At 38.4% G+C, this 26,864-nt stretch overlaps 1 protein-coding gene across 3 annotated transcripts in view; it reads right to left on the reverse strand.

The window, feature by feature from the left end:
* The window catches only part of SLC25A36 (solute carrier family 25 member 36), an 81,001-nt gene that overhangs the window by 22,815 nt on the left and 31,322 nt on the right, over positions 1–26,864 (reverse strand). For 2 of the 3 annotated variants that reach the window (XM_061636771.1, XM_061636770.1), the window contains exons 3-7: positions 23,029–23,106; positions 17,319–17,419; positions 9,803–9,869; positions 7,950–8,239; positions 1,385–6,745 (exon numbers count right to left, since the gene is read on the reverse strand). In XM_061636771.1, the coding sequence (XP_061492755.1) occupies positions 6,552–6,745; positions 7,950–8,239; positions 9,803–9,869; positions 17,319–17,419; positions 23,029–23,106 (730 nt within the window). In that variant the 3' untranslated portion in view covers positions 1,385–6,551. Of the gene's footprint in view, positions 1–1,384; positions 6,746–7,949; positions 8,240–9,802; positions 9,870–17,318; positions 17,420–23,028; positions 23,107–26,864 lie in introns of those variants that run through there. The other variant, XR_009764067.1, reaches the window with a different exon arrangement.

Raw genomic sequence — 26,864 nt, forward strand, 5'->3', positions numbered from 1 at the left:
CAAGGAAGGCACTAGATGCTTCACTATTAAAATCTCATTAAGAGTTCTGTATAAATTCAGGCACTCTCCTTTGAAAGAAAAACTGACAAGCTGCAGCATCCACACCAAATTAAGAGGCAAGGGAACCATTAGTAATCTGTGTAAGTTGGCAGAAAGTGGTATGTTTGTTTTCATACAATTACACCGTACCTTTCTTTCTCATGGAACCCAAGGTGGTATACATGTGGTTCGCAGGTAGACTCCTATCCAGGCACTAACCAGATCCAGACCTTTTCAGCTTCAGCAAGCTGGTGGCCTCATGTGCCTTCAGACCACACCCTGGATAACACTCATATTTGCACAGATCTATACAGTCCACCAGTGGGGAACATCCAGTCACTGGGCCTAATTAAGCCCACCAGGCCATTTAGGCAAACCATAACCACCTTTCCCAGGCGCAGGAAATGTCAAAAATAATTTGGAATTCATTTTAAGCACTCCTGATTCTTTCTTTGCATCCCCAGCTGAACCTTCGATGACCTGACATCATAGGATGTCAGGGTATGACCCTGCCCACTAGTCAAAGCGGACTACAGAGAGCTGACCGCTAATGGATCCAGCTCGCTGGCCAGACTTAATTTCCTCCCCATCTAGTCCATTATCCTGCTTCCCACAAAAGCTAGCTTAGATGCTTCTGGGAAGCTCACAATCAGGACATTAGGGTAACATCCCTCTCACACTGTTTCTCCCCAACAGTTTGCATCCAGTAACACTGCCTCTGAACCCAATATTTCATTTAGCCATCATTATTAATAGCCATTGATAGATTTATTCCCCATTAATTCATCTAAATCCATCTAACCTAGTACAGGTGGTACATTTGATTAATTATGTGCCATGTGAAAATGCTGTGTCAAGTACTTCTGTTTGTCTGTTTTGAATCTGCTTCCAATCAGTATAAAAACAGACAACAAACTTGGTGGTTTTCTCCCTCCTTTAAAAGTAGCTGCTGGTCAGAAAAGAGATCAGGATCATGACATGTGGGGAGATGAGTTCTCCAAAGCTCTCTTTGGCATCATCTGCCAGTTACTGGAGTTCCTTTGCCCCCTCCAGTTGGAAAAACAAGGAGAGCCACTCTGAAGGCTCTGAAACATGCTTCATCTCGTTCTGCTCCCAATCCTTGCCATAAACCCAACTTTCCACTTGTTCCTTAACTTGCCTGTCAAGTGGTTGCAGCACACATGCAACAAGGGAGGTTTCTTTTGCTGACATCTCCCACTCCGCCCCCAACAAAACCCACTAAGTAGAAGGTCGAAAGCCAACATACAGCAAAGTAGTTTACAGGAGATATTTTTGGCCAGTATGCCATTACAAACGTAAAAAATTCCATACAAGGCTAACAGACTTGAATAAACACATTTTATTTTGAAGTTTTGAGCAGTCCAAACAAAAAGTTGTCAATATAATATAAATACAAAAGTAAAGCACATTGACAGCCAACTACATGGTATGCAGAGGACTACAGCAAACCTCAGGAGCATTAGAATATTGGAATATTGGTAAACAAAAATGGTTCCTAGGGCACCACATTATAATCACATATACAGGTTATGCAGACTTTTCAAAAAGAAACTGCAATTGAGCAAAACTTCAGGTCCTTGCAGAAACAGGTCAGTGTAATTTGTTTGGTTTCTAAAGTAGTACATTTACATAGGCACACATCAGCGTTCTGCTTGTTTCCAAAATTTAAAAGGAAGCTTGATAAAAAGAAAGCAGTCTTTGTAGTCACCATCGTTCTTAAGAATACTGGTATCGGAAAGAATACAACTTTCAAGAGCAGCGATTAAAGACAAACAGAAACAAATGTCAACAACTTAGATTTGAGGAATTGCATGGAGCTTAACATAAAAGTTTAATATAAGGCCAGGATCCAGACACACAATTCCACATGCCCAAACTGGTTTAAGCCCCCTATGTCACATGGGAAACCACTTTTCACACTAAGGAGAATTTCAAGAGCAGCTTGCAAAAACAAAAAATCCAACTGGGCATGTCTAAATTAGGGATCAGAGTCCTAGTCATAGATTAAAATCCCAGACGCTCACTTGTAAGAAAACCCTTTTATGAAAAAAAGAGACTTGAGCAACTAGTATTTTACAATCGTGTCCTAATAGTGTGTTAGCCGTTAACTGTTTAAACTGAAAACCTTTAGTCAAATCATTCACGTGTATCCAAGAACAAATCTTGCCTATAATTATTTTTTTAAAAAATGAGAAACCAAAGTTGACTTCGAAACATATCTTTAAATTCTAGGTGTGAAATACACATTTATTCCTTTGTTTAATGCTGTTTTGTGTTGAACTTTAAATACAAGAACAGTAATTCAGAAAGTACAGAACTACTTGTTGAATCTGCTATGGCTTGTTCCCATGGTACTATGGCACTAAACCAAGTACTTCTCAAGAGCAGAACACCTAAGGAAACAGATTGACACACCAAATATTTTAATAGTGTGTCTTTACTACATTGGCATATACTATACTGCCACCTTCTGGTCAGGTTTGCTATACACATACTACTTTATAGCAAGGTTTCAATTATAGTGTGTAAAGTGATGTATGAAGTAGTTCAAATATTGATTTTCCAAGGCATCACAGTTTAAATCTACTGTATCAAAGACATATTTTACTTAAGAAAATAGCCAAATCATAATTAAGAGGGGAACAATTTCTTCTTGAATTAAAATGTTAATTTCTGCTCTGTCCCAGCTCCCATCATTGACAATATTTGAATAATGTCTTGAACTACTATACAAGGAATGCTATGGTCAGTTTTGGGGAAACAGTTCAGAGGCATCAGTATTTTAAAAGCATATAATTGGTTAAATTATTGCTACTACCTAAAAAAAATTACCCTGTGAGTTGCTAGAAGCCAAATGCGAAGACTGAAAAGCCACAATAAAAGACTAATGAAGGTAAGCCACTCATTTATCTCCACCTGTTAAAGATAGGATCTCAATATCAGAGTATGAAATCTAGTGTATTTCTGAGACAGCTAAACCAAAAACCATCAGCTGTCTTAGATACCCTGACTTCAGTAGGGAGAAGAACTCTTATGGATTCAAATTTAGCTATGAGGATCATGGCATAAGTGAAATATAGTGGTGATGGTAGAGAAGTTTAGGAGGAATTGTTTACTTTATTACATACCCTAATTAAAATGCCCCATATTCAATACACGCAGTTCTTTCTAACTGAAATAATTGAAAACAAAGTTTCCTATTATCAGGCAATATCATGAACCTGGATAATTAAAAGTAAAGCTCCCAGTGACACCAAAACATCTCCATTAATTCCGGGAGATGGTAAGGTCACATACTGATAGTGATCAGTTTTGAATTGACAAGCAAAGAGTGTGGATTTGTGTACAGAAGGACCCCACTCATACAGCAGGTTAGGTTCCAGACCCCAGCCGAAAAGCTAAAAACGCCAAAAAGCGGATCAGCTGTGGTGCGGGGGTCTGGAACCTAAACTGCTGATCGCACTCTACAGCTGTTTTTCCCCTCCTCCGGCGACATCAGCTGGAGCATGGGGAGCTCCAGCCCCCCCTCCAGCTGATCATCCTGCTGGTGACGTATTAACGGAACACCAAGAAGCGGGGTTGATTTGGTATGACTGCTTATGATTTTAAAGTCCCATGCAGAAGGCAGGGTTGTGCTCTAAAACTGCTTCTGAAAGTGCCTATGGTTTGATAAGATTTTGTACCAGTTGCTTTAAAAAAAAATAGATTAGATTGTTCAGTACAAATTTGGTTCACTAAACCCATTTGGACAATTTACCACCACCAGAATCTCACCCACACTGACTTTGCAGTAATTGCACAACGGGGGGAAATCTTGCCTCCCTGAATCCACCCGAGTGTTGAAATTAAAAACCAACATACAAAATCTTTTTTTCCCCTAGAAGTAACTAAGGTTCATAACAAAACAATTTTACATTTCACAGTTTGGCCTTTATGTTATCCTGCCAAACATTTGATATTTCTTCATCCACTGATGTCAGCAGTAAAATCTACAAGAATTTAGGAGCAGGAAGGAACTACCTTAAAACAGAGGTAATTGGGTAACAGTTCCTTTAAATAGTATTTCACATTAATCCTTAAAGTACTGTAACATGACTACATTTGCCAAGTTTACTATAATGTGCATGTACTATAATGAGATTACTTACAACATTAAGGAAAGTAAGATGTCTTGTCTGCACCTTGCTGGAAAGAACTGGCAGAAGGTCACTGTGATTCACCAGTGGCCCTAACAAGGAGTACTGCACAATGTCTCCATACTAAAGGGTGCAAATATACAGTGAAACATTTTGGTCAGAGACTGGATGATACATATGAACCAAAAGAAACCACTCTTCAAACTGCACAGACATTAGACATCTCCAGCATTACTTTCAAGTACTCTAGCACAGTTTTCTTCAATGCTGGGACCCCAGATGTTGTTGGACTACAGCTCCCATGATCCCTTGACCAGTGTCTAAGGAAGATGGGAGTTGCAGTCCAAGAACATCTAGGGATCCAAAGTTGAAGAACAGTATCAGATCTGGCCCATGATATGCCCGTTTCTGCACAGTTCGTAGGGAAATAATTTTTATTTTAAGAGCTGTGCATGAACTGAATACCACAAATATTAAGGCACAGGCCTGCCAAGAGGAAGCACTTAAGTTCCATTGCCTCAAATGTGTGAGACTTAAGCACACTCAACACTTATCTGCTTTAGGTGCAATCCTAGATACACTTAACTGGGAGTAACTGCTACTGAACCCAATAGAAATTACTTCTAAGTAGAAATGCATTGGTCTGCACTGTTAAAGTACTCGACTTTGGCAGGGGTTGTGCTCTTCAACATTGAAGAAAGGGGAAAGCTACAAACCAGTGAAGTCACAGAAATACCCTAATATTTTTAGGACCAACCATTGCACTAAATTCACAAATCTTCTCCCCTGGAGTCATTACTAGTTATTCCAGTGAACTAGTATTTGGTTAGAAAGCTTACAGCCCAGTTAGGGTGGAAGTTCATTTAACACAGCTACACTTTAGTGACAGAAGGTATGTTAAAGGTAAAAATGTAGGATGTATTTATTGTTAGAACCAACAGGTTATTTGCATTATTATGAATGGGCTGCTTTGTTAAAAAAAAAAGACCATGTAGCTAGTATGACTATGTGCCTAGTATGAGTTATGCAAATACTTGCTCTTAAAATGTAATATAAGCCCGCTGCATAAGAGGCATTAAAAAGAAGATATTAGGAAAAACCACTTACATGGTTTTCTACAAAACGCTTCAGGGTGATGCAAGAAATAAAGCAAAGGGGATCTTAAACACAAGGTATTCAATTATCTTCTCTTTTCTCTGGTTCATTCCAAACCACAATCTTAGCACTTGATTATGACATGGCAAAAATACATGTTCTTGAAATCTAGTAGAGTACTACTTTAGTTACTACAGGTTTTAAGCTAGTACAAGAACAAGCTATAAATGAACATAGCTTGCTTATTATGCTAGCTTTAATGCCAAATAAGCACCTGATATCCTGCCCTTTACATATTGTTAATTGGTTTTCAGGGATTTAAAAGCAACACACTAAAAGTTCTTCCAACACACCAAGCCTGACATCTAGTTTCTCTTTGCTGATGGGCAGGTTTACTTTACTCAACAAGGCTGTGGTCCTTAATATATTTAGAGGGTTTTTTTTAAAGTCCAATGGGATTTATTTATGGCCACAAATTGTACAAAGCCCAAGATAGGAGAATTTAATTTCAGGTAGATCTTCTTAAGGTTCTTCTCTATTTCCATGATAGAAAATACTCAGGGCAATTAAATAATATGCCAGTGCAGCACTAGGAATTCCAAAGTGTAATATTAAAGCAACTAGAACTCTATACAAATCACAAACAAACCCAGAACAACCTGCCCCATCTCCAACTCTACAAATAAAGGTCACCTTTTTTTGTAGTGAGAAATCCAAGTTCCCTGCTAGATCCCCTGAGGTAGTAAAATGGGAAGCTTAGTGAGTCTTTCATTTTATTTCAAACTGCAAAAATGGAGTTTCAGACATAAGCAATTATGAATCTGCTTGAAATGGACACAGGCATACTCATCAAACTGGCTACTGTGCAGTAACAGAAATGAATTTTAAACCAGCAATGAACAAGAGTCAAAAATGAGATGTACACTTTCCAACAAGAACATATGTTATGTTATGTCCCTCTTTTCTCACAATCAGGTGTCTGATGCTCACTGCATAGCATTAAAAACGTTGACACAATAGGAGAAAATTGCAATGTTGAAATACAAGGAGTTTAAAGGCAACCCCTTGGGAGCAGCTTCAGATCATCGCATTGCAAAAGTGGCAGTATGAGGAGACAGCATGATTGCCTATCATCAGTCTTCCATTTTGTCCACAGCTGCATATTCTTGATAGATTTTACTCCTACCTATCACACTGAGAATTCATGGTCCACTGCAAGCTTTTGGTCATCCATCTTCTTAAAGATAGCTGTTGGCATTGCTATCCATTCAGTAAGTAGACTACCACTTCATATGTAGACATCATTATGGCTGTGTTTGGAATCTGTCTAATCAAATGTGTTGTTAGGCCACGGTATAGAGCACCATAGCCTTCTTCTCGCACAAGCAAAGACAGTGTCTGGAAAAAAGACCTGTACTTTGTTCCTTCTTCTCGTAGTCTTGTTCGTACAACTTCTGCATCAACAAAAGAGAAAATATTTTATTTTGATAATGGCTTTCCAAACACCACAAAAATAAAATGAATTTCTTGGAAGAATTACACCACTGCTTGCTTACTTCTAACATTATTTATTTCACACGTTTTAGGCCACATTTTTAGTCAAAATAGTACTCAAAAGCAAGATATAAGACAATAAACCAATATAAAACAAAAAAGGGGTATTAAAGAAATTAAAACCTAACAAAATTCTCAAAGCCAAAATCAGATAAATTAAATTAGATTTAAAAGTACTCGTTTACTTTTGTATTCATTTAAGGTTAGGCAGCAGAATATTACTTCAGAAACAGCAAAATATTTACCAGTATCACTTATGAAGATGCCCTACCCTGCATTTTAATCTACTTCAATCACATAAAGAGTATGGCTCCTTCTGATCTTGCACTCCAAAGAACATACAGGATCCAGCCCCTTTAGTGTCTAGAACTGCCAATCAACTGATCCAGAATCAGACTTACAAAGGTCCCTAAATTCTTATTTTAATAGATTGCTGTGATCAATCTGTAGCAGCTACATACAGTTTCTAAGTCATCTTCACAGGCAGTCCCTGCTTTAGGCATTTAGATATAGGAACCTGAGGACTGAGGAAAATGTACTTAAACCTTTACCGCTCTCCAGTAATAGACAAACTTTTGTCTTTATTTAATTTTAAAACATATTATAAACTGCTTCAAGAGCTTAGGTTAGTAGGCATGGTATCAAAATTTAAAACAAAGTGGAAGGAGATTACATAAACATGAATAAACCAAACCAAATCCTAATTAAGAAGGGGTGCAGTTGGTTCACCAGCCTCAGGTCTTTGCTACTTCCACCACCCACGTACCAAATAGCAAGCCAAATTTAAGGATTGTGAATCTGTCCCTTCGGGGGAGTCCAAACTAGTCCTGAAAAGGCAAATTCAACTCTTGCTATCTCTAGGTTGGCCTAAGTCTGATTTACAGTACTTTCATCTAAGGGGCCAAGTGAAATGTCCAGTTAGACAATCTTTAATTTGGTCCCTATATATCATATAATATTGAGGAATCTACAGAAAACTGTTATTTTTTAAGCCAAACAAAACCAACAGAGTTCTAAGTTTTTACTTACAGATTATGGGAAAAGACTTGCCCTATCTTTTTAAATAGATTTGGTTCTGATCCCCATAAACAAAGCCTTCCTTACCATGTGGATAGGCTATAGATGTGGCACAGGTTTTTGAAGTAGCCGCAGCCATCATCATGCCAACGAAGTCAGATGCTTCTTTGACAGATTCATCTTCCTCATCCATAGCAGAAGCAGACTTATATTCCAATAGTCTTCGCTTAATACTCTCATAAATAACGAAGTGAATAACAGTTTCTGATATGCCTGCATAGGATGCAGACATTCCTCGATAAAAACCTTTAATTCCATCAGTCTGATAGACCTTGCGCACACATTCAAAAGCACTCATCCGTTTCTCCCCACGATTCCTGAAAGAAAGGGGAGAGAATTCAACACCCAGAATGGGCTTATCATGCTTTGGTAGGTGCAGACAAGACACACCATATCTGTAAGTTTCCAAATGCTCATACTATTTCACTTCATTTTAGGGGTCTAATTGTAAGCTACAGATAAGGGCAGAAAGCATATGGCTTTCACAGGAACACATAATTAACATTTATAACTAGCCCAACTCTACTGAAATCTCTAGCTAAATTATTGCCAGGATTGCATTTGAATACTACAATACATCCAAACGAACAGAATTACTGTTTTCATTCAGTTTAGTTACCATCAGACATTCCCAGACTGTGGACAAATGAAAGAAACATCTTACAGAGACAGCTGCTATCCTACTTCAATTTCTTCTTGGAGCATTCTGTCCTCCTTTCTAGAGCACTGGGAAGGGCTATAGCTCAGTGGTAGGGCATCTGCCTTGCACGCAAAAGGTCTCAGATTCAATCCCTGGCATCTCCAAGTAGGACTGGGAGAGACTCTTTGTCTGAAATCCTAGAGAGCCACTGTTATACAGCTAGATGGACCAAATGTCTGATTCAGTGTAAAGCAGCTTGCTATGCAACATCAGAGGCTAGATGAAAGGAGAAGGATGAACACATGAAACCTCCTTAGAACAGGGGTGTTCACATGGTACACTCAATGAATATACAGTTTGTACACACAAGTAATTGAGATATACACTTGTACAGTTATTCATATGTTATATTCAACAAGTGTACAGTTTGTACACAACAGTTGATCTTTATAAATCAACAAGTGTACACTTTCACATGTATAGACAACTTGCACCTATGTTCAGCGTAACATGTGAACAAGCCTATTGTTAGCATAAGCAGAACATGTGGAGAGATAAAGGTGAAGGTTGACCCCACTCCTGACTTGTGTGTTAATAAGAGTTCCTGGACACTCCCACCATTCTGTTAGAGACAGAGGGCATGGCTCCTCTTCTCCTAACATGCTCATCCTACATGGTTTCCAACATTATATGGGTATTGTGTGGACAGTTAGTTCCTCTATCCAAGTACTGTTTATTTTAACTGACAGCAGCAATCCAAGGTTACCTGTGCATGGACAACAGTGGTCAGGCTATCTCCATCCAGAAATGGCTGCATCTATCTTACCAGCCAAAGCTGGTAAAAGGCACTCCGAGCCACTGAGGTCACCTGGGCTTCTAGTGACAAAGATGGATCCAGAAGCATCCCCATACTACAAGCCTACTCGTTCAGGGAGAGTACAACCTCGTTCAAGCCAGGCAATTGACTAACTATCTGAACTTGGGAACCACCCATCTATAGCACCTCTGTCTTGCCAAGATTTAGAGTCTTTGGCCCTCATTCAGCTCACCACTGAGTCCAGGCACTGCTCCAGTGCTTGCACAGCCTTTCCTGATTAGGATGTTACAAAGAAATAGAGCTGGGTATCAGGAGCATACTGATAACACGTCATCCCAAATCTCCTAATGACCACAATGGCTTCATATACATAATAAATAGCACTGAGGACAAGATTTACACTCTCCTAAAAGAATTCCTTACCTTGCATCAAGTTGTAACCGTGTCTTTATCAGCCAAATTGGATTGGTTGCTGTGATTGCAGTAAAACCTAAATAAATATTAAAAAAGAAAGATTAGCTTTGCCAACATAATGAAAAGCAGCAAAGCTAAAATATGAATCAAGGTACAAGTTGATGTAAACTGGCTTGTGCTATGCTAATTGTTAAAAACCAAAGTAGGCACCTGACATTGTTACAAGTACACAAAGCCAATACTATTTGCATGATTTTTTTTTTAAAAAAAACACTCTTTATTCTTAGCCATAAGAACACCTAGGACTCAATTTGTGCCAATTTAGTCATACAAGTCCCTTTTGACACCTTTCATCAGCAAGAGTGAGACTAGGCTAACAATTTAAATGCACTCTAAATAATACAATTGCAATGAAACTAAAGCATGTCAGAAGAGTGTTAAATGTTCTCTGAAAATTTAATTTATAAATCAGAACTACAAATCAGATCATAAAACACATTAACTGAGTAACTATTTAATGTCATACAGCTCAGAGAAACATTACTGTACATCAACACTTCAATACTTAATCATACAGTATAATTAAGTAGGATATTGTATTAATTATGCCAGTGAATTCTACTTGGTATTCAAAAATAAGAATTTTTGGTTGGCCCAGGAACAACATACAAAAATGAGTTGTTAAAGAATAGCAAGGATTCAAAATCTCAATGGGGCTAACAGCCAACAGCAAGACTGTTCTACCACTTCCTTCCACGACTACACTACACTACACTACTATACTATACTATAGAAATACAGTATGGGAGGGCAGTTTTCATAGCTGTACACTTACAATATAAAATACTTTATCAGGTAAAATATCTGCAGAAGGGAGATATGGAATTTGTGAGGCCCAAAGTACCCAATTTATTACTATTTACTCTTTTGGAATGGCGTGCAAATCATTCCTTTAACTACGCAAATTCTGCTCTCTTCTTGCAGAAAAGGGAAGTGAATATTCAGGAGCAGTTTGTCTGGTGCATGTCTCATGCACATTACAAGACAGAAAATGGAAACGTTTCCCAGTAAACTACACAAAAAGCAGTGTTTGCACAACAGTTTCTTCTGGACAACAATCTCTATTGGCATTCACATGGAAAAAACCTTGTACATAAATGGCTGAACGTGCCAAAGGATCTTAACTGTTTTAAGGTTTAGTTAATGTTGCAAAACTTGATCTTACTTCATTATCATAAATAGGCAGACTTTTAATTACTTGCAGTATTTAAACTGCTGCATCCAAGTGGTTCAAATTAATCAACAATGCAACTTTCACCCTCTCAAGGCTGCAACCTTCACTTTTAAGCTAGTTATAGCATCCATTTAAAGAAGTCTATTCAATTAAAACTAAATTAACTTTGAAATTTTCCTGCATCCAAGTATTTTCATTTGGGGCTTCTAAAGTAAATTTAAAAATTCTATAGCACAGCACCTATTTTTTCTGTTGCTCTGCTAGAATTTGCTGAATTTTCTGAATTTGACTGTAGCAGTGGTAGTAGTAATAATAGCGGTAGAAATGGTAATTTTGTTAGGAAATTCTTTTTTTCAAAAAAATTGGAAAATGTATTTTGACTGCAAATGGTATTAAATGAGATTAACTAAATGGGAATCTGTCTAATTAGTGTAAGTTCCTTTATGTTTTTGCATTCAAGTCCTTGTTCTAGTTACAGTCATAAACAGTTCTTATACTCAATCATTCTGTTCTACTTTTAACCATAGCAATATTGGACAGGTGCATGAATGTTTGGGGGTTGTTGGTGGTTTTTTGTGCTTGAAGATAGGGCAAATGTCTCCAGATCTGCTTTAAATATATTGGAGAATTTGTTTAGATGTTTTAACCAATGCTAATGCATACTGGATAGAATGCAGGACTCAAAAGGAACTGTGTCTCAGCAGACCTACACTGATCACTAAGAAGTGGTTTTATGAAGAGTTAACCATATTGTTGGTCTGCCAGCAATGTTTAATTCTTACATCACAATCATATATATGCTTACTCAGAAGTAAGCTCCAGTGAGATCAACGAGGCTTACTCCCAAGTAAGTGTGTAAAGGACTGCAGTCTTAATATATTTATAAATTGTAATCTAAAAGGAAATAGAAGCTGAGAGGAGACTGGGTATAAGATTCCAGGTATGCAACTTGAAGTCCTGGGTATAAATTCAAGTAAATATGCTTACACTTAGCATCTCTGGAACATATACAAACCTAAAAAAGGGAGCAACTGTTGTATATCCAGGACAATGGATATGTCTTGTTCCAATTTAGGGAAGAACAACGTACTCGAAGGAACTCAGAATGGCATTTAGTATGCAGCGCCTTATGTTTTTACTTTCAAGACTTAAGCAATATTAAATTTTATAACACTGCAATCCCACATTTAAAAGCAGCAAGGCGTTTGCACATAAGAACTGCTGGAGGGGAAGCTCAATGAAACAATAGCACATGTTACAAAAAGGCAGGCTATTATTTTGTCAGGTGTACAAATCCAGAAAAACGCTCTTAAAACTTTGCTAAATTTTAAAAGGCATTATGAGGATTCAACTACTGCTCATAGGAATGACTCGAGCTAATAGATGTACATATAGACAACTAGCACATATGCTTTGGGGCATGATGCACTTGCACTTGCATATTTATAGTGTTGGATCCAAACTTTCCTTGGCCAGAGGTTGTGCTCATGGAGGAAAGTGATGACGTTTTTGCCTATTCTTCCTTCTCCCTGAAAATCTGCCCCAGAGGACAGGTGACTCTCCAGAACAGTGTGCAGCTAATGCTGGGAGTTGAGGAATCAGCATGAATTACCTTCTCCTTCCTCCAGGAGCAGCCTCTATCAGATCAGACGTTTTTATATGAATGGAAGAAGCCCTTTAGTTTGGGGAAAGGCATAACTTTTTAGTAATTATCTTTTGAATACTGGAGCTCAATGTAAGGTAACATAGGCTGTTTAATTCTGAAAGCCTTTGACTGAAGGATCTATCAAAAAAGTTTTGAGATCAAAACAAAAATAAAACAGCTAAGATCCCAGGTACGTATCTGCATTGTTTGCAAGGGATAAAGTATTGATAAATGCATGCGCATACATGTAATGCCAACAAATATTTAAAAAGAAAGGAAAGGAAAGACCATGGTGACACATACAGTTAACTGTAGTATTATTTAAGGGCAGTTCTGAAATACTTTGCCTAAATAAAATAGAAATATATAAATTAAAAATAGGAATCCTGCATATTATCAATAAGGAATGTAATTTCACCAACTTGGCTAAACACACAACAGTAATCCAGAAAATGTTTTTCCACCTTTCCCCAAGCTGCACTGGAAGGAATAGCTGAGTGATGTATTAGAACAATGTATATAATTGGAATTCAAATAAAAGTATTCCCCTTACATTGCTTGTTTAAGAGTGGTTACAAACCCAAGGTGTGGTTCTTACGCTAGAGGCTGCAAGAGACGCTCAGTTCAGTACTCACGAGGTTTAAGTTAGTCCATATTTCTGCAGGAAGTGACCTGCGGATGGGGAGCATGAGATGACACGATCTCACTCTTTTCACGGGAGAAATGTACAGTAAATGCCTAAAATAGACACAGGCTTTTCTGTATCATAACAACAAGCAGTGACCTCATCAGACACATGTGACAAAACTGATCCCAATGGAAGGATTTGTGAATTAGTAAATGTGAGATCTAACTTTTTTAAAGTTTAGAACAATAAAAAAGGAAAAAAGTAGTACAGGCCACAGGTATTTAAAAAAAGATTTTGCAAAATGCACTGAGTACTGAAATTTCTGCCATCTGCAGCAGTTTAACCATTTAATAGCTTGTAATATACTTACCTATACTTATTTTAAAAAGCCCAAAGTGTTGTGTGTGTGGATGCATGTCAAATTAAAAATGCTAACCTTGTCACACTGGGCAGAAAAATACGTCTTAATGCCATATTGAAACAAGTTTAATTTAAAATTAGAACTGAATATCGTGTATCTATTTTTCCCATCTCTTTGCAGTTACAGAGCAAACGAATTGCAAGTGTTTCAGATGTATAAAGCAAGAGGAAGACAGACAAAATGAGAACATACCACATAATTCAAGAAGGCCGTTACTTTCCCTCCTTTGCTCAAAATGGATGAAGATATATAGTATAACTTGACAGAATGTTTTCTAATACAACTTTTCAACTCTGTCTATGAGTTGGTGCTATGCAAACATCAAATACCTTACTAGTGGAAAGTCTACAGGGCTACCAAATATTACAACGCACATTGACGTATAATCTCTTTATGCTTCATGTTGTAGTTGATGGAAGAGGAACGCTCCTCAGAACACAACAGCTTCCAACTGTATATAGTGTCCATCACCAAAACCAAAGAAAAAAGTCATTGCTCTTTAACCCAAAGTAGTCTTATTCCCCACTACCCTACCACAACACCTGCCTCAAAGTAAAAGCGAGACTGGAATGTCCAGCTTTCATACACTCAGACTGCATATTACACTAAATCGAAAGGTGTAGCTCTGTATGCACAATGGAGTGCATGCGGAGCTTTACACAGGGGCAATTCTATCCCTTCAGAGCCAGCTATCTGTTAAGAAGACAACTGGACATTTTTGAGGAGTTATGTTAATTTCCCTGTCAAGGATATTTTGCAGAGAATTAAATACCCCAAAGATTTCCTTACTGGCCTTGCTTAAATTCTTAGACTACATTTTGCTATTTCCATCCAGCAAAGCTGATGGAGATTAAAAATAAGGTATTTTATTGACGCAGAATTCTTTCTAAAGGTCACCAGGCAACATGTTGAGAGCAGAAAAGAATCAATGGAAGTTTGACTGTGTAAGGGTCTCCTGGATTGAATTCAAGACTCACCCTCCTCTCGCAATATATTCCAGAATTATCAGCAACATCCAGTAAGGGTTGCGAAAGGATGTCTGACAAAAATACATCTCTCATTGGATAGCAAAAGTTAAGATTAGGTACAAAATTGCAGGAATACCTTTAACTTTTCAAACTTTGCAAGATTGTGGGGTTTTTATTTAAAAAGAATGACCACCATATGGTTTCTAATAAATAAAGTTCTTCTTTAAAATAGTTAATAACAGAGCACAGCAGCATTTTTTACTTTATAGCTTTGAGGCTATTTTGGTGTGAAGTGACTCAAATGAAATGGGGTGTGTGTGCACATATACATTTGCTGGATTGTGTGTATATGCACATACAATACTGCTGGAGGAACTAACACAACTGACATGAAAGTAAAAAAAATCCTTTAAAAAGTTTCAATAAAGTAAATGTTTCGAGAAACCAGCACAGAAAAATGCTCATACTTCTCTTCCTTGGAGTTCAGTTTACTCTGAATTGTTCAAGTAACTCTGAATAGTGAACCAAAACAGACCTTGAGGGCACAATTGTTAATAGCTTAATTTAGTGCATTCAATGAACGTTTTAAGAAGCAATTGCAAAAGTGACAAGGTTAGCATTTTTCTCACAAACTATGTTAACGACCCTTTGTATTAGTTGCATGGCTATGAAGCCAATGCTATGAATCAGTATTATATGCATATTTAGCAGAAGTTTTAAAATGGAATCTACGGGATTTCTAGCATCCTAAAACTATGCTAGATCAAGAGGGGAAAAAATAGCTACCTTCAGAGCCAATCTGCACGGGACACTTCCACCAACCAACTGGTTTAGGTGCGCAACTGCAAAGCTAAATGTTAATGCCCTGTCAGTATAGCATGAGCACAAGAGCAGAAAAATTTCAAGTAGTAAGAACAAGGCCACAGAAATGCAAAAGAGGCAGCTTCACAGTTTAAAAGTAGAATAAAATATATACATGTCTCAAAATGACAACTAGGAAAATTTAAGTGTCTAAAGAAATAAAAATAAATTTAAATCTTTTAAATACAGGGTTTAAATAGCAAGAATTCAAATAACAATACAGGAATTATTACTGAATGGGCAAACTGAGACTGCATATAGGAAGCTTGCCAACAAATACATTTACATCTTTTTTGAATTGGGCAAAGATGCACATCTCTTATAAAAAACAGATAAACGACCTTTGAGCTAGTTCTAAACCACCATTTTTGTGCAATATGCATTGCATGAACTATAAAAATAATGTTAACATTACTAATCCAATTTCATATCTTCTGCTCTGCTCTTTTTCAAGAGAAATAATGTTTCTTTAGAAACTTTTCTGGAGGAAAAACCCCACAAATAACAGAATAGACTTTTACATCAACAAAGTCTCTGAAGCAATTAATTTACTGAAGTGCAATTTCAAATGAATAGCCATCGCACTGTTATACCCCTCGTACCCCCCAACCCTTTCATTCCCCATGGATTCCTTCCACAGAGTGTAAAAAGACAATCTATATTAGAAGCACAGTTCCAAGCACGGCAAACAATCATCTTAAGAGCGCAGTTTCTTTTCTATTCATTTCTTAGATCTAATATTTTTAATTAAAAAAAAGAACATTGGCCACTTGGGGGGAAAATGCTAGGCCATGGGGTTGGTTGAATTATTGGGCCATTATAGCTTTCCTTGGTCAGAACCATGTGTGGGCTAGTCTAAAGCATCTAAAAGGGCTATACCCAAATTTCACAGTTGAAGCTATAAAACTATCAGGAAGTGTCAGAGTATTAAGCACTATTCTGCCCCTCCTCCAACCCATTCTTTTTGCTTGAAGATTAAAAAATTCCATAAACATGTCAAGGTTCTGTTATGCTAGAGCAAGTACACAAAAAGAACCTATATTTAAGTCACAAATTGAAATGTTCATTAAGTCCCAGTAACTTCAATGGGGCTTAGTCTCAGGTATGGCATTGCACCCACAGGCTCTAAACTCTGGAATAAAACTTATGAATTCAGTGGTACTTCTGAATAAAAATGCAAAGAATTGTACTGGATGGCATCTTTCTTTCACCTTTTCACCATAGTGTTTATTCTCTCCAAAATAGAAAAGTACATTTATTTGCTTTCTGTCTCTTTCTCAAAGGCAACAAACCGCTATTAACTAATATTGCGGCAAACTTTGAATATTTCCAGCATGGTTATAAATGGGGACCAAAACCTGCTGTTATATTATTACAGAAAAGTCAGAGCAGGTATCTTAACACAGGAAGGAGTTTTCAAAATAAAATAAAGGGGCAAGGAGAAGTTTCAGTACTGGCTTATTTCACATAAAGTTTGCTTAGCAAATTAGAAACTAAGAATATACATGACTTAGTTATCTGGAATTATAGCAAGCAAACTGGTCATATGCTTTGCCCTCTCACACTCCATAACTACCTGCTCAGGGCATTCATTCTCAAGCCATAAACTTTCATACATAGCATTTCAGATGAGAAGTCTGCAGAGCCATTTTCCCCATGAACTCTGAATCAATCATTTCCCTTATTTCTGCAGTTCCCCATTTACCACAGCCATTCAACCACCAAGAGGCTTTTCAGATAATTAAAGCACAAAGTTACAGAACCTTACCTGCCACTCCAGCTGAGGTCATGTGTACCTGGGTAGAGTCTGGCTCAAATATATTATTCAGCATTTCCTTGCAATTAGAGTAAGCAGCAAAATATATTGCTCTAAAAGCAAAATAAATTGAATATGATCAGTACAACATAGCTCCTTTTTCGACTAAGAACAATGATAGCTGTAGGGAAGCAGTCTCTTTCTCCATTTAAGCCCTAACTGATTATAACTCTTAGATTATTAAAACATGAATATAAATGCATTGTTCAATAAAAGAGAAGGAGGCAACCGCAATTCTTTTGAATGTTCTGCAGAAAGGCCCCAAGCCAGCCTCCTCAGAAAGCATTATCCTAAGAACTACTAGAACCTGCTGGTTAAAGGGAGGTGGTAATCATGGAGAACATTAATCACAAGACTATGACCACGTTGTTGTTTTTTGCTTAATTCAATTCATTTTTCTTTCCCTCACACCTGAAAAATGGCTGGATCTGAACTTTGACAAAAGTGGCTGCAGATGAGCTAAATTGCCATATTTCATCCACTTGCTGAATTCTTCAAGAGCTCCAAGGCAGGACAACATTGAGATGCTGCTGTATTATTTAAGTAATTTCAAAAACGTCAGATGGAACTTTACAAATGAAAATCAAATACAAAATACAATATAAATCCACATTTACAGCAGAATAGAAAAAGATTTTTAAACATAAAAGTAAATATATATTACAATTTCTACTTTAAAGCATCATTAGCAATTAGGCAAAATCATTGAGGTAGAAATCATACTCACTCCCCCCCTTCCTGGTAACATCTCCTAACACCTCCTTAGTACTCTTTCACATACAAATCCAAGCATTTCATCAACCATACCCGTAACACCGCTAATCCTCACTCAACCATTTGCTATAAAGCAAACATCTGGTCTACAAAAAATATCTGGCAGCATTAAGCATAATTTACAACCAGCTCATCCACCCACCTCTACAAATGCGAGCATAACCACTGTCTCATCTTTCACCCAGATAGGGACTCTATACCATTTCAGTTTCTCAAACGGAGTGATATTTAGCAACTTAAACACCACACAAAAACAGGCTGTGCAGTACAAAAAGCTATGCCTGTGAAACTTCTGCTTCCTCACATCTTAAAGGAACAGTTATATAGTACTTTGTATTAGTACTGCTTTTTCAGGAAGAAGCTAAAGCTGTGTAGAAGCCATAACCCTGGGGCTACTCAAGAATCTCTTAATATACACTATGTAGTTCAGAGGGCTGTGCTTATAGCTGCAAGTCAACAGAACCAATGCAGAGTTTCGGACATTCAAAAATATTATGAATCTCCCATTATCGTAACTTTTCTCCATCCAGGCACTGGAGACAAAGTAAGTTGACCAGGCAGCAGTGACATGTAGTAGGAACTCATAATATACTTGTAAATACAGATGGTGAATACAACTAAGTAATAAGGAGTTCTTTGATTCCTGAGCTAGGATCCAAAGAATCATCCTACAAATATTACATTCCCTTGTGTTTCTCATACTACAGTTCCTAAAGCTACATGTCAGAAAATTGTGGTGAGCTACAAAAGCTAGTTGTGATATGGCATTGAGGTCCATTTTTAAAAAAGGGACCCAAACTTGCCACAGGACATAACCAAGCATTTCCAAGACATACCTGTAGCAGTTCTTTGGATCCTGATCTAAAACAGCATTGCTTTACTTGATTTTCTTGTTCAGATGTTATTTAAATGCCTAACATGCAATAAAAATATTTAGTTTTTAAATCTTTAAAGCAGATACCAATCTGCTCTAGTCCAAAAAATCTTTTCTACAGGATTATAAAGTGTAACAATAAACTTTTTGTAATATTGATAAACATGCCACAAGGGGGCAGGAGAAAACTGTCTACAGTATAGTATTTATTATATACAGTATATTATTTTAACAGCTTTGTTTCTGCTTTGTGCTATTCTATTTCACTTTAGAACAAATTTAATGTACAAATAATAATTAAGTATAAAGCAAGGAATGCTTCTGCAATGCTCTAAAATTTAATTGATATGCATTACTTTTGACTGGTAGTAAAGTTTTGTAAGTTTTAACAAAAACATGCAATCAGCAGAGGTTACGATATGAACAACCTCTAAGTCTGCATGAATTACAACATTAAGTTAACATCATTAGCTCCGCAAACATGTGGCCTTTCACAAGGAAGTGATAAAGTAGTTGTTTTACGTGATGTAATTAGCAAAAATGAATCCAAAATCAGTGGTGTATGCTATGCATGTTATGAAACAAGCTTATTCAAACAGAGAGAAGCTGTTAAAGCTACTTAGCGAATGTTTAAATGAAACAAAAGTATTTGTTCATGGTTGATGACTGGAAAAAGCATAATATGTTCATTCATAAGCCTGAGAATACATAAGCAAATGGACAAGTCTGGCATTAAAAGTGGGTAAAGTCCACAGTCACAAAGTGGGGGGAGAAGGGTAAATTGTTTATTGGAAGCTAATCGATGAGACACCAAATACAAAAGAAAAACACAATTTTTTCTTCACCTTTCTCTTGCTTCAGCAGCTATGCAGATTTTGTTGCACTGAAATTATTATTTAGAATACCAGGCCCAGTTTATGCAATGCACCTTACTTTTACCTGCTTTCTTTAAAAGCAATCTACAGATTTCTACATCAAGAACAAGAAGCAATATTTTTCTTAGAATACTATCTTATAGAACCAAGTTCTACTAAAACCAGTCAGACTGATTTTTTACAAGCCAGATACAAAATACCTAGGATTACTATTATTAGTCCATTATTGTGATCTACACTTTGTTTTAAGAAATATAAAAATGGCCATTCTTCACTCACTTACCAGACATCTATAATTATTTGCCTACATGGCAACAGCTTATAGCAGTAAAAAAGCAAGTAATACATTGTGGGAATTTTTAGCAGAATAATATCCATAACAGCAATGAAACACAGTACTGAAATAGCATAGTGTTGCACACAGTGCAAAAACTGCCTGGAAGAATAATATCACATCTGAATAAATACATGGTGTCTGAAGGATTTCCCAAGAGACAAGTCAGAGTAGGCTACAAGCTGGACCTAGCAGAATGAATTATGTTTTTATTTTGTACAAAATGTGGTTGGGTAAAATTCAGAGGATAACAGATTATAGCATGTCTTAGCGTGAATCCAAAACTAGGCATGCAGCCATCGTGACTCATCCATTGAACAGCTGTTTCTTGGCATATGGCTCCATCACTTTTGACATTACAACCTAATGGGTTTCCCCATTGTTCATTGCATACACTTAGTGCCCTCTACAGAAAGAAAGAAATCCATTATCTGTTTTGTCCATCCTTCAGTTCTATTCAAATATTTTGTAGCGTATAAGATATGGTATCAGTTTTAGAGTACAATCCTAACTCCCCATTGTTGACAACTGAAGGGCATTAGGATGACAAGCAGGGTGCCCCTCTGCTGTCCTCCAGCAGCACAAAAGAGCACTTGTGATGAAGGGCTCTCCCGTGGCTGAGACCACAGTTGCACCTTAGTGGATGGAAAGCTAACACTGGTGTAGCAAAATGGAAAGCCCTAAAAATGAGATTTTCAGGGGGCAGGCACTAGTGGCTTTGAATCCAAAGCCCTGTGGATCCTCCAAGGGGCCCAATCCTCCAGCCCCTCAGCTACACCAGCACAGGCACAGCAAAAATGGAAGAAAGAACTACCTTCCTGCTTCTGGCCTATGTGAACTGACAGAACTTGGAATTTAACTGTGGATCTGCTGTTCCAGTCCTCTCAGCTACACATTAGGATTGCTTTGCCAGCGACTGTCCTTGGTAAAAATGGTAGCCACATTATTTAGGTTCTGGGGAAACAATACTACAAAGTTTAAATTGTCCTCAAGGGTTTTTTGTTTACTTTTGACAGAAGACAGTGGAAAAAAATCTTGCTAATATTTTTGTGAAAATTTGATTGGTCAAATAAAGGTATTCCTATAATAAAGACATTGGCCTACCCCAAACCTCTCAGTGTGGTATACGGCACTGAAGGTTGCTGGGCATGGTTGGCAGAGATGTAATATTATTGGAAATTATGAAGCCACAGAAAAAAACAGGATTATTTTTTAGGGGGGGGGCACACAGAATTTTTGGAGAAAATTGAAAAATATACAATACTTTTTATAAAGCATCCTGTCAGGATGCAGGATTGGGGCCCTGAAGTTTCAGACGATGCGGAGAGGGAGGGGGTTATTTGGACAGAGTCGTGTGAAGGAGAAGCAGAAGAGGGGGAGGGAATCTCAGAGATAGAACTGTCTGGGAGCGAGGACCTTGAATGTCCAACAGACACAGATTCTTACCGTGAGCTTCCCACACCTCCTCTCCCTCCGAGCTTGGAGGAGTTGGAGAAGGAGGGAGGGCAAGGAGGAATCCAACCCCCTCCTGATCCAGGAAAAAGCAAGGAGAAACAGCCAGATGGTTTAAGCATTGCCCCCCCCCCCGCTTTCCCCCATACCTGAGTCAGATTTCTCAGAAGGGGAGGGGGCGGTGGCACCCCCTTCACCACGTACAAGGAGACAGCAAAAGAGGCGGCAAAAGAAGGGGGAGAGGCGGGGTGTGGATGAGGGCACTTTGAGGCGGAGAGAATTCGCGCCCGTTTGCCCCCTTCTTAAGGGACAGGGGGAGTAGTGGTTCCTTGTTCTGTCAACTCTCTTCTATGTCGCAGGTTATGTTTAGTAGTTAAAGTTCATGAGACAGCGTAGTCTTTGTCTGGATATTACTTTAATAAAAACTGATTTGCTTTCATCAACTGGTCTGGTTCCTGAGCCTCAACCTGGACACGACACATCCTTTATAGATTGAAAGTTACTTGGTTACTTTAAGATGACAAAACATATTATGTATAATTTGGTTTGCCATTAATTTTTTTACATTGTTTGGTATGTTGAAAGTAGAGGGTTTTATTCAACCAAATCTTACTCAGAGTAGACCCACTGAAATTAATGAACCTATGTTAGTCATGCCCATTAACTTTAATGGGTAAACTCTGAGTAGGACTAACTTTCAATACCACCCACAGATTATCCTGAAAGTAATTATAAATCGCATTGGCTTTTTAAAACTTTGTTACAAATGGAACTACAAGCTGCTGAACTGTAAGGAACCCGATGTCTTTCATTTTGTCAATGAGGCAAAAAAAGGAGAAACTGTCAACATTTTAGTAAAAGGAAAAATATTGTGCATTCTGAAAATTATTTTTCTCCAGTCCTCCAGTGTCTCCTCCAGTCCTCCACAGTGTCAAACCGACATAAAGTGCTCATCTCCATAAAAAGAGCCAAGGCAAACCATGACTCAAGACCTGGGAATGCTACATGCTTCTCCTGATTTGTTATCATATTTATCATGGACTTCTAAAAACTGAAGGTTTGCCTGGATTGAAATTTCTATAAAAAATGGGGAGGAAACCGTTTCTTACTTTTTCTGTTTTTTTTCTCCCGGGCCTTCACATGTCTAGTGGTAGGGGAGACATTTGCAAGGGTGACCTTTCCCCAGCAAAATAATTGAGATTACTCCACAAAAACACCATAAAAACAAGCCCTGTGGCTTCAAAAGGAGGAAAAGGATTAAAAGATTCCTTTATCTGATAAAATAATTACTTTTGGAAAACTCCATATATGTCCTTATCCTAAATAAGCTATGACGACATTTGTTATTTTTACCTGGATGGAGCCACGCCTACCAAGTTAGGGCCTAGTCCCCGGAACAGTGAGCGAGGGCCTTCCTTCTGTAAAATCATCCTGTAAAAGAAGCACACATGTAATAAAATATATACTTAGGTAAACTGAAGTTTAGGCCTTGAATCAAATAAATGCTCAGAACATATGCTATCAAGTTCCATATGCAGAACACTCATTATTTTACACTCATTCAAATGTTATGGACCCAGGAGAGCACAACCCAGTAATAATTCTGTATGATAGTGCTCCATACAGAAGCTATGTTTTAAACTTACAGTGCCTATGCATGTGTTATCCATGTGTAAAGAACGCTCGAGTACAGACCAGAAGAGCCATGCTTTCAGCATTGCCCCTGCCATCAGGCTTTTCCTTTTTGAGAAAAAAAACTGAGCATTTGAATGCAGTTGTCCGCACAGAAAGGCCAACACACAAGTGACTCCTTGAATGCAGGGGTTCTGTATGATCAGGGCAAGTGATCGTGCAGGTGTACCAATTGTGTGAAGCCCCTACATGTGAAGCAATGGTTGTGTGTTGGTCTTCCAGTTCAGACAATTGAGTTTAATGCATGGTTGCAACAAGACAACCAGATGTCAGGGACAGGACTCAAAGTGCAACCCCACTCTAGTACGTACAACATGTGTGTAGGGCCGAGGATTTTCAAGAAGGTCTGTGTCAGTACTAGTGTAAAGCTACCAGCTACCATTTTTACCCCTTCCTCTCACCACTGTCTTCATTTCTGTAACTTTCTGTCTTTACAATGTACTGAAAGGGACAACCAACCTGTAACCTAGACAACCAAACAGGGAAGGAAGAGCTCATGGCATATTAGCCGAGCTATAATAAAGAATCCTAAATTTCTGCCAAATACAGTTAGTCCCAAAGAGGAACATCACCCATATATAAGTCTCCTACTGAGGCTGGGAATAAGAGAAACTGCGGACCATCAAAAGCACAGGCTGTAAGATCTGTGGCAGTCATGAGGTGTATTCCAACACAGTAACACTCAGGATAATCACTAGGCCTCATCAGAAAGCAACACTATGGGTCTAGCCACTGCAAAATATATTTCTATTTAGGGGCATCACAAGAGAAATCTGGGTGAGTGGCCCCACAGTACTGTGCTAAACATTCCTGGCTCCACACCCACTCCATAAAAACTCAAAGGACAGGGTGGGAGTGGGGTAATACCCACTTATAAAAAATGGTTTCTCAGTCTGCCCTTTTATAAATGAAAGTTTAGATATCTGAGTTTGTTTACATTTCTTATTTGAAAGTATATGGAACCTCTGCCAAAATAACTCAGAACTCCTCAATGTGACAATTTCCTGCTGCCATCTCAGAATGCCTTTAAAACCTCTTAGCGACTTGGTATAATAGGCTTAGGTACAAGATTGATACCTATTGATAACTATTAACTTTTTTTTATTTAACAGATATTTTGTACATAAGGGAATATTGATTATACAGCCACAAGAGTGGCTGTATACTATAGCCAGCGTGGATTTTTCACATTCCACAATGTTAAATTGAAAATACCCCCATGCTATTCTGATGCTTCCCATAAGCTCATTTCAAAGCAAAACCTTACAAAACTTATAGTCCTGAACTCAAAAAATGCTTGCTTAACAACCCTGTAAATTTTTATGGCGATAAACAAACAGTCAGAAAGAATCAAGAGTTCAAAGTCTAAAAAGAAAGAAAAAAAACCCAGACTCCTTTTTGACTTTTTTATATCGGAGTTCTCGTAATTTGTTGGAATTAATTAAAAATCAGGCATGCTCACAGACTACCTGTAATCCTGTTACTGACCTTGCCTCATACTCTGACCTTCATCTTCTGCAGTTTAAAAGTTAAAGAAAATGCCTAGCTGAATTTTTAATTAATTTAAGAAATTTTGCATTGAACTGAATGATGTCCGGCATGCTTAGTAAGAACCAACTGTCAGTGTTCTAAAAGCCAGACTCACAGCTGCTTGGTTTGCCTAATCAAGGGGCCACACCCACAGCAGACATTGATTTCAGGAGAGACAGGCATTCTTCTCTCAGAGAATCCTGGGAAGTGTAGTTTGTGAAGGGTGCTGCGAGGAGAATCCTATTCTGCTGACAGAGCTTCAGTGACCACGTGGTTTAACAGTCAGCTGCTCTGATTGAAGCTCTGTGAGGGGAACAGGGCATCTCCTAGCAACTCTCAGCACCCTTCACTAACTACACTTCCCAGGATTTTTTCAGAGAAGCCATGACTGTCCAAAGTGAAATAAAGGCCTGGTGTGGATGTGGCCAGGGACAGCTTTGGTTTAAACTTGGGTAGGAAGCAACATATGCCTGCTGTAGAATAAAAAGGTGGGGGAAATGCTGAAAAGCAATTATACTGTTCACAATGTTTTCCTTTCAGAAAGGAAATGGGCTTCCCCTCTGCCCAGTGCCGACTCACCCAATCTCCTACCCTCCCCCTGGTCAGTGTTGGACTACGACCTGGGAGGCCAGGGTTCGAATTCCCACACAGCCATGAAGCTCACTGGGTGACCTTGGGCCAGTCACTGCCTCTCAGCCTCAGAGGAAGACAATGGTAAACCACCTCTGAATACCATTTACCATGAAAACCCTATTCATAGGGTCACCATAAGTCGGGATTGACTTGAAGGCAGTCCATTTCCATTTCCAAACATGATTGCACAGAAATAAATCCCATTGAACACAAGAAGTATGCAACTGATCAAACTCACCCTCCCTTTTCCTCCCTCCTATCCCCTCCCTCTTGCCAATCCCCTCCCCTTCCAATCCTCTCCTTCCCTTCCACCTCCTCTCCCCATGGTCAGTTTTACCTTTCTTAAGTATGATTGCACAGGAGTAAATACCACTCAACTCAATAAGCATGCAAATGATCAAACCTGCCCTCCCCTGCTCCTTCCTTTGCCCCTCCTCCTCCAATCCTCTCAGAGAGGAGGTCAGGTCTCCTGCTCCCCTGGTGCATTCACTATAGCTGCCCAATTTCCCTGCTTTTTAAAGGTTGACAGAAATATCTGTGGGCTTTAGGTGAGTTCTTAAACCACAAGGTTTTTTGCCTGTTAGTGAATATTTACATTGTCTTATGTGCGCTGATGACAGTAGGATTCAAGACATCCTGCTGCTGACATCAGTCTCTGAAAGGCTTTTACCTCAAGCTAAATTACCTAACCCTTCACTATAGCTAACTTCACTCACATTCTGGTCCAACTAGTGGGTACAATCTGCCTCTGATCCCAAAGCTCCCCACAGTTGTATTTCTGGCTGCTTGGGCAGTTTGAATTTTAAAACACACTTGTATAACATTCCTCTACAAGACCTTTACACAGGACAGTCTCTTAGCCCAACACAGGCTTCCTTCTTCTGATCTTCACCAGCAAAGTTAACACACTGGGTATGAATAGCTTAATATTCAACCCACAGCTAGCCTTAGCTTTCTCTGGTCTTTGCCTTACATTTCCCTCATCAAATGACTTTCCCAAATAACCATAAATTAACTCCAATCCACTATTGTTTCTTCACGGACTAGAACCTCCAGCCAATCAGAATCTATTGCTCCCCTGACCAATCAAGAGTGAATTTACCTAATCCAGGATCCATCTATAAATACTAAAAGTGATAATCTCTCTCCCGTTTCAGAACCCTCCACCAAACAGCTACTACTAAGCAGGCCTGTCACACAGTAACACAAGGCCTCAAACCTTGACAGTTGCCCTCCATCATCAATGGAGGCAGCAGAATTTTTTTTCCAAAGCACGAAACATAAACAGATGGAATAGAACTGAACAAAGTGGCTGAGGGTTCTCTTTTAATTTA

The sequence above is a fragment of the Rhineura floridana genome, chromosome 7, assembly GCF_030035675.1.
Source record: "Rhineura floridana isolate rRhiFlo1 chromosome 7, rRhiFlo1.hap2, whole genome shotgun sequence".
Classification (NCBI taxonomy): domain Eukaryota; kingdom Metazoa; phylum Chordata; class Lepidosauria; order Squamata; family Rhineuridae; genus Rhineura; species Rhineura floridana.